The 8260-nt window shown below is 40.0% G+C and overlaps 1 protein-coding gene across 2 annotated transcripts; it reads left to right on the forward strand.

Annotated features, from left to right (window-relative positions):
• Nucleotides 1–351: 351 nt before the first annotated feature.
• Nucleotides 352–4983, forward strand: OXP1 (oxoprolinase 1). 2 transcript variants are annotated; one of them, XM_010261654.3, is made up of 2 exons: nucleotides 352–632; nucleotides 761–4983. In XM_010261654.3, exon 2 carries the CDS (start codon nucleotides 946–948, stop codon nucleotides 4762–4764), a length of 3819 nt encoding a protein of 1272 aa, XP_010259956.1. In that variant the 5' UTR covers nucleotides 352–632; nucleotides 761–945; the 3' UTR covers nucleotides 4765–4983. The 2 variants fall into 2 exon arrangements, with proteins under 2 accessions (XP_010259956.1, XP_010259955.1); XM_010261653.3 differs by having other exon boundaries at nucleotides 868–4983.
• The last annotated feature ends 3277 nt before the right edge of the window (nucleotides 4984–8260 follow it).

An 8260-nucleotide genomic window follows, 5' to 3' on the forward strand; every position in this document is an offset into this window, starting at 1 on the left:
CAAACAAAGCTAAGCTGCACATAGAGTTGCATCTCAAGGGCTGAATGAATCAGCCACTTTTACTGATTACACATCAGACTGGTTTTTTTTTGTCGATGGTGCTTCCTCTTCCTCTTGCGTTTCTTAGTTTTCAGTCTTTTTAGTTTGTAGTTGTCTTTTCTTACCTTGTAGTTTCTTCGGCTCCTTAGCCTTTGTAATCTGTTTTGGTGTCTGTATTTTATTTCTGTTTTGGCTTTTAATGATGAATCCTGTTTTCCACCAAAAAAAATTATATATACCATACATCTTTCATCTAGGAATAATTCATAATCGGTTGGTTAAAAAAAAAAAAATCATAATCGTTTGGACTCGTTGTCTGTGGACATGGAATCATCTTGAAATATGCCATTCCAACGGCTGGGATCATAAATTATTTATTCTCATCTCCCAAGTTCCAATCCATGTCAACTTCTCTTCGCGATAGTTTGCCGTCTGCGGATGCAAACGCCAACCCACGTCAGATTTCGAGTAGTGGACGACACTCGACAGTCTACAGTCTACACACTCATCTTCTAATATAAAACAGAGAACCTAGAAACTCTGGAAAGATCATTGCGAGCTGGTAACTTTAATCTCCTGTACACTCCTCTCAGGTCAGTATTTGACATGTTCGATTTAGCGTTCCTCCTGAATATGAGTTATATGTATCTGAAATTCTGAATATCTGATAAAGCTCAGAATTTTATTTATTTATTTTGGATTGTTTGCTTTCATTGTGCAGGATACGGTTCAATAGAATAGCTTTTGTAAAATAGATAATATAAGGTTCTTCTTTTTTTGCTTGATTTTCAGCCTTTTTCTATTTTATTTCTGTATTTTTCTTTTCAGGTTTATCACTTCTTGGTAAAACCGTAGGCAAGTTAAGTTAGCGCTGAGAACCAGTTGCAAAGGTCTGGAATCAGGAAAATGGGGAGTCTAAATGACGAAAAGTTCAGGTTTTGTATTGACAGAGGGGGGACGTTCACGGACGTGTATGCTGAAATTCCAGGTCGATCAGATTGTCGGGTGATGAAGCTCTTGTCTGTCGATCCCTCCAATTACGACGATGCTCCGGTCGAAGGGATACGGAGAATTCTGGAAGAATTTACTGGGGAGAAAATACCACGGAATTCCAAGATTCCCACGGATAAGATAGAGTGGATTCGAATGGGCACAACTGTGGCTACCAATGCTCTTTTGGAGAGGAAAGGGGAGAAGATTGCTCTCTGCGTCACTCGGGGCTTCAGGGATCTGCTTCAGATTGGCAACCAGGCTCGGCCCAATATCTTTGACCTCACTGTTACCAAGCCCTCCAATCTTTACGAGGAGGTTATAGAGGTTGATGAGAGAGTCGTTCTCGCTCTTGACAAGGAAAAGGAGAATCCGGATTCCAGTCTTAATTCATCGTCATTCGTTAAGGGGATCTCGGGTGAGTTCATCAGGGTTGAGAAGCCTCTCGATGAGGAAGCCCTAAAGCCTTTGTTGAAAGGGTTATTGGAGAAAGGGATAAGCTGTTTAGCAGTCGTACTAATGCACTCATACACCTATCCTCAGCATGAACGTTTGGTCGAACGACTGGCTCTGAGCATGGGCTTCAGGCACGTTTCTTTGTCTTCGGCTTTATCTCCTATGGTTCGAGCAGTGCCTCGTGGTCTAACGGCCAGTGTGGATGCTTATTTGACCCCTGTTATTAAAGAATACTTATCACGGTTCATATCCAAATTTGACGACGGGCTTGGAAGGATCAATGTTTTATTTATGCAATCCGACGGAGGGCTCGCTCCGGAGAGTAGGTTCTCTGGTCACAAAGCTGTCTTGTCGGGCCCTGCTGGTGGGGTTGTGGGTTACTCACAGACTCTTTTTGGGCTTGAAACAACGAAGCCCCTTATTGGTTTCGACATGGGTGGCACGTCTACGGATGTTAGCCGCTATGCTGGGAGCTATGAACAAGTTCTAGAGACCCAGATTGCGGGTGCCATAGTTCAGGCACCTCAGCTTGACATTAACACTGTTGCTGCCGGTGGTGGCTCAAAACTTAAGTTCCAATTTGGAGCTTTTCGGGTAGGACCTGAATCAGTTGGTGCACACCCAGGTCCTGTTTGTTACCGAAAGGGAGGAGAACTGGCAGTAACAGATGCGAATCTGGTTCTTGGAAGAGTCATTCCTGATTATTTTCCATCAATCTTTGGGCCCAATGAGGATCAACCATTAGATGTGCAGGCTACCAGAGACGAATTCAAGAAGCTTGCAAATGCGATTAATTCATACAGAAAGAGCCAGGATCCATCGACGAAGGACATGACGGTGGAGGAGATAGCTCTTGGATTTGTGGATGTAGCTAATGAAACAATGTGCCGCCCAATACGGCAGTTGACGGAGATGAAGGGCCATGAGACAAGGAACCATGCGCTTGCATGCTTCGGAGGTGCTGGACCACAACATGCCTGTTCAATTGCCAAGTCCCTGGGCATGAACGAAGTGCTGATTCATAGACTCTGTGGGATTTTAAGTGCATATGGGATGGGTTTGGCTGATGTTGTTGAAGAGTCGCAAGAGCCATATTCTGCCGTTTATGGACCTGAGTCTGTCCAGGAGGCCTCTCGTAGAGAAGCTGTTCTTTTGAAGCAAGTACGGCAGAAACTTAGAGAACAAGGTTTTAGAGATGAAGACATTACTACAGAGACATATCTCAACTTGAGGTACGAGGGTACTGACTCTGAAATCATGGTGAAGAGACCAAAAAGTAGTGAGGGTTCTGAAGATGATTATGCCACTGAATTTGTTAAGCTTTTCAAACAGGAATACGGATTTAAACTACAGAATCGGAATATCCTTATCTGTGATGTGAGAGTTCGTGGTACAGGAGTAACTAATATTTTGAAGCCTTGTGCATTAGAACCTGCTTCAGGTAGTCCTCAAGCTCAAGGCCATTACAATGTTTATTTTGGAAAAGGATGGCACAAGACCTCATTATTCAAACTCGAGAATCTTGGTTATGGGCATATCTTGCTAGGCCCTACAATCATCATGAATGGTAATAGTACTGTGATTGTAGAACCTGGGTGTAAAGCCATTGTCACCAAATACGGGAACATCAAAATTGAGATCCAATCAGTTCCAACCACTGTTAAAGTAGCGGAAAAGGTGGCTGATGTTGTCCAGCTTTCAATCTTCAATCACAGGTTTATGGGCATAGCTGAGCAGATGGGACGAACCCTACAGAGAACTTCCATTTCAACAAACATCAAGGAGAGGCTTGATTTCTCTTGTGCTCTGTTTGGTCCAGATGGAGGATTGGTTGCTAATGCACCCCATGTCCCTGTCCATTTGGGAGCTATGTCCAGCAGTGTTAGATGGCAGATCAATTGCTGGGGTGATAATTTGCACGAGGGAGATGTTTTGGTCACTAATCATCCCCGCGCAGGAGGAAGCCATCTTCCTGATATAACTGTTATTACTCCTGCTTTCAGTGATGGGAACCTGGTATTTTTTGTGGCAAGCAGAGGGCATCATGCAGAAATTGGGGGTATAACTCCAGGGAGTATGCCACCCTTCTCAAAGTCCATATGGGAAGAAGGTGCTGCAATAAAAGCATTCAAGCTTGTAGAAAAGGGAATTTTCCAAGAAGAAGGAATTACCAAACTTCTTCAGTTCCCCTGTTCTGATGAATCAGATTGTAAGATCCCAGGAACCCGTAGGCTTCAAGATAACTTATCTGACCTGCAAGCGCAAGTGGCTGCAAACCAGAGGGGAATATCACTTATCAAAGAACTTATTGAACAGTATGGTTTGGATACAGTTCAGGCATACATGAACCATGTGCAGGCAAATGCAGAAGAAGCTGTGAGGGTAATGCTCAAGTCAGTGTTTGCTAGAATTGCAGGTCAGTCGGCTGATGTTGGGCAGAAAGATTCTGTGGCTATTGAAGAAGAAGATTATATGGATGATGGGTCTATCATACACTTAAAGCTTACGATTGATTCTAACAAGGGTGAAGCTACTTTTGATTTTGGTGGGACAAGCCCTGAAGTGTATGGGAATTGGAATGCACCAGAAGCAGTAACAGCTGCAGCAATCATATACTGCCTACGCTGTTTGGTTGCTGTGGATATTCCTCTAAATCAAGGTTGTCTGGCTCCGGTTAAAATCCATGTCCCTACGGGTTCATTTCTGTCTCCAAGTGATAAAGCTGCTGTTGTGGGAGGCAATGTTCTAACATCTCAGAGAATTACTGATGTTGTGCTTACTGCATTTCAGGCCTGTGCATGTTCTGAGGGTTGTATGAATAACCTAACTTTTGGGGATGATTCTTTTGGTTATTATGAAACAATCGGAGGTGGGTGTGGGGCTGGTCCAAGCTGGGATGGAACTAGTGGTGTCCAATGTCATATGACCAACACCCGCATGACTGATCCAGAGATTTTTGAGCAGCGTTACCCAGCTATATTGCATAAATTCGGTTTTCGAGAAAACAGTGGAGGTGCTGGATTTCATAGAGGAGGAGATGGGCTTGTAAGGGAGATAGAGTTCCGGCAACCAGTTGTGGTAAGTGTGCTTTCAGAAAGGCGTGTTCATGCACCAAGAGGGATGAACGGAGGCAAAGATGGGGCTCGTGGGGTTAATTACCTTATTAGAAATGACAAACGCAAGGTTAACCTTGGAGGTAAGAACACAATCAAGGTGCAGGCAGGGGAGATACTTCAAATTTTAACCCCAGGTGGTGGTGGCTGGGGTTCTTGTCCTTGATTCTCTTTTATGTGAGACTTTTAAATTGTCAGTCCCTTCTGATCCTGGCAATGGTTTGTTTTTGCAGAGAGCTTCCTGCTGAACTTTAGAAATATATGATAAGTTCGTATTAATGATTTAGAAATTATGGCCTTATTTGTGTTGCTTGTAACTTGGTATGCTAGTTATATGATGTTGACTTGGTTTTAGAAATTTCAGCAAAATAATGGCTTTCTGCAACCCTACAGAAGATAATCTCTAATCTCTAATCTCTCATTCTCTCTTGTATTGATGTTATTACTGATTTTCTCCATATTTTTGCAATTCTTTTTCTCTTTGCCATCCCCCAAATCCCAAGCAGGAAACCATTTATTTCTCTTACCTAGAGTCTGCATCAAGTTGGCTCAAGCTGAATCGCTATTTGTCTAAGCAATACCCAAAATATGAAAAAAAAAACAATAAATTGCAATAAATAACATCTTATAATTCAAAATGCAAGTATCAAAATTGAAAATTCATAAATTAATGAAGGAGGTTAAAGGGATATTCACTACAGGGAGACGAAGTTTTTCCTGGCAGTTTCTTAGCAGCATTCATAAGAAAATTCTGGTACAAATGTGTTCAAAACGTGATGACTATTATTTAATAAAAATAATATTTTTACCAGCAATCAGTCATATCTATTGGTAAGGTCAAAGAATGACAGCCTCAAACTAACACACCTAAAAATTAAAAAATACTACCTGCAGGCCCACTGAGACTGAGCTAATTGATTGGCTATTACAAAACCCTTTTCTTCCTTTCCCTCTTATTTTCCCATTTTCCACCAAACCCTAACCAGTATTGCCACCACACTAAAACACTGTTAGAGGAGATTTATCACCACTGCTGCTGGTATTCCATCTTGCGTTCACCGGACCTACCTAGAGGAGATTCACTGCCAGTAGGTTTTGCTGCATAGGTATTTTCATTGTTATCTCATTTTAATTATTTTATTTTATAGTTTTATTTATACAGCTTAGAAGTTCTATTCTTTTCAATAGCTGACTGCTTATAGCTATAAAAAGCATTGCTCTTACATATCTTTCCATTGATTGTTGATGGAGCTTCTTATTCTTCTATTAGTTTGCTGCTTTTAGAAATTTCTGGTTGCATTAGAACTGCATTGATCCTGAGTAATGAAAAAGAAATGAGAACCATCTTTTCACTTCTTTAATTTTTCTTTTCTAGTGGAACTCTTCTCATAGCTAGTGTATTGGCAGACTTAATAACCCACTTGAATGGGTTATTCAGGCTGGTAGCTAGTGATTTGGCCTCAGAATATAAGCCTCGTATATAACCCACTTGAATGGGTTATACCAAGGCCTTTTGCATATAGATTGAATTCACCTCACCACTTTTCTCTTTTTTCTTAATTCCCTACACATTAGAAACTCCAGGTAATGTCCTTATGCCCATTACATGCAGATAGGAGGCCATAAACATGGAAATCCTTGATTTTTTACATTTTTCATATCCAAGGCTTATATTCTGCATGTGAATGAGGTTCTACTTTTTCCATCTATAATGCATAAGTTATTTACTTTGCAAGTAGATAAAAAATAAGTAAATTTCTTCAAGTTTGGTTTATTCCAGTACCATTCTGTTTACCAAAATCCCTTTTACAGTAGATCATCACCTTAATATCAAGTGGAACCTTGATTAAATTATTTATTATTTTATATTTGTCATTAATGTTCTTTCTATTAAAATATGTGAAAAAGTAAAATATATGGGTCTCATTTGTGGGAGTGGCATTCAAATGTCCCCCCCCCCCCCAAAAAAAAAAAAAAAGTTCTTGTTTTTCTCCATTAATAGAATGCAGAAACAGTGAAACACAAACATGGCCTCTTAGCTCTGCATAGGTAAACTGCTCCAAAGCCACTTTGTTCAATTTTTTTTTGGATCAGTAACTCAGGAAAAAAAAATCATTAAGCAAATTAAGGCAGCACAACAAGAAGTTGTGAAGGATACAATTAAACACCAAGTGTCTAAATCCCCAAAATATTACAACAGAGCCCAAAACATAGACTGTCTTTGTACCCCTTGTTTAGCTAAACTATCCGCCAAACTGTTGGCAGATCTTCTAACCCAGTTAACTTGAATAAACATGTCTCTGGAGAGCCATTTGAACCTCCTAAGGTCATTCCTTAGGTGCCAAGAAATTCCTTCCCCCTTCTTTAACCAGTCCACAACTGTTTTGGAAGTCATCTGTAGACTTGGGCAAGTTCTTCATATGAGAATTCCACTGATTTTCCAGTGATACTTGTGAGCCACAGGGAATCATCTCTCTCTCCAACAAGATGAACAGATTCAGTCTCTTTATCTGAGGCACTTTATGACCTAGACCCAACAAAATCAATTGTGCCTTTTTTTCTGGTATGCATATACATCAAGAAATATATGAACAGAACAAAAGATGCATGAACATAATGAACTTTAGAAAGAAAATGAAAAAAAAAAAAAAGATCTTAGTAAGGAACCTCCTTGAAACAAAGATCCCTTTGTATTGCATGAATTTTGACAAGACATAACAATCTACTTTTATTTTTTTATTAAAAAAAGATTAAATTCCATTGTTGAAAAGAGGGGAATCTGAACAAGCTACAAAATTTGAATAGGAAAATAGTGGAAAACCTTACAGCTTCACAATTCCGATGGGTCCTATTGTAATAGATGGCCATCTAATCAATTTAACCCACAGAAGGGATAGAAAAAACCAAAGTCAATCAAGTGCTCAGAAGGCAAGGTTGACTTTTTGACTAGAAGATCCCTAGGTGGCCATTGATATGCATTAAGGTATACTAAACAGATCCCACGGTATGAAAAAACCACAAAATATACCCATTTCACTATGTGATGAGACCACAATAGGTCAAACGTTCTTACCTCATGAAAGCACCATTACAGAGAAGCACATAAATAATTGTAAAGAAGGAGAAGAAAATGATATCCTCATTTCATTGTATAGTGGAGATTTTTTTTCTTTTTTTTTTTTTTTGAGGCTGTATGAGGGGTAGTAGATCCAAATGCTGGCTGGAAAATATTTGTCGGCCACGGTGCTTGGGGCTTTTTGTTTAGAATTTGAGTTGTAATATTTTAGAATTTTCCTGGGAAACACTTACCTGGGTAAGTGCATTTACCCATGTTCTTTTATTTGTCATGTAAATAAGGCAAAGTGATACCTAGGAAAATAAACTTTCCCTAGTCTCCACATAAATCTGAAAAAAGAACATGGGACTCTTGGTCAATGGGAACCAAAATCCCATTGACCAACTTTCCCCCCTCTCAAAATCCGAAAAAAGAACGCCCCCTTAGTGAATTGAGGGGTGCTATTTGTAGGGTGCTTCAGCTGCAAAGCTTGTATACTTCTATGAATTTCTCTTTTACTAATAAATAAATATGCCAAAGCATGTTACATCAATGACAAGGTATAAAGAGTATTGTATTAGGTGTGAAAATGGAGGTCTGTACATGG

This window comes from Nelumbo nucifera, chromosome 2 (assembly GCF_055504915.1).
Source record: "Nelumbo nucifera cultivar China Antique chromosome 2, China Antique-T2T, whole genome shotgun sequence".
NCBI lineage: Eukaryota > Viridiplantae > Streptophyta > Magnoliopsida > Proteales > Nelumbonaceae > Nelumbo > Nelumbo nucifera.

Coding starts and splice junctions, on each gene's coding strand:
- OXP1 (XM_010261654.3), top strand. CDS start 946: ATGGGGAGTCTAAATGACGAAAAGTTCAGGTTTTGTATTGACAGAGGG.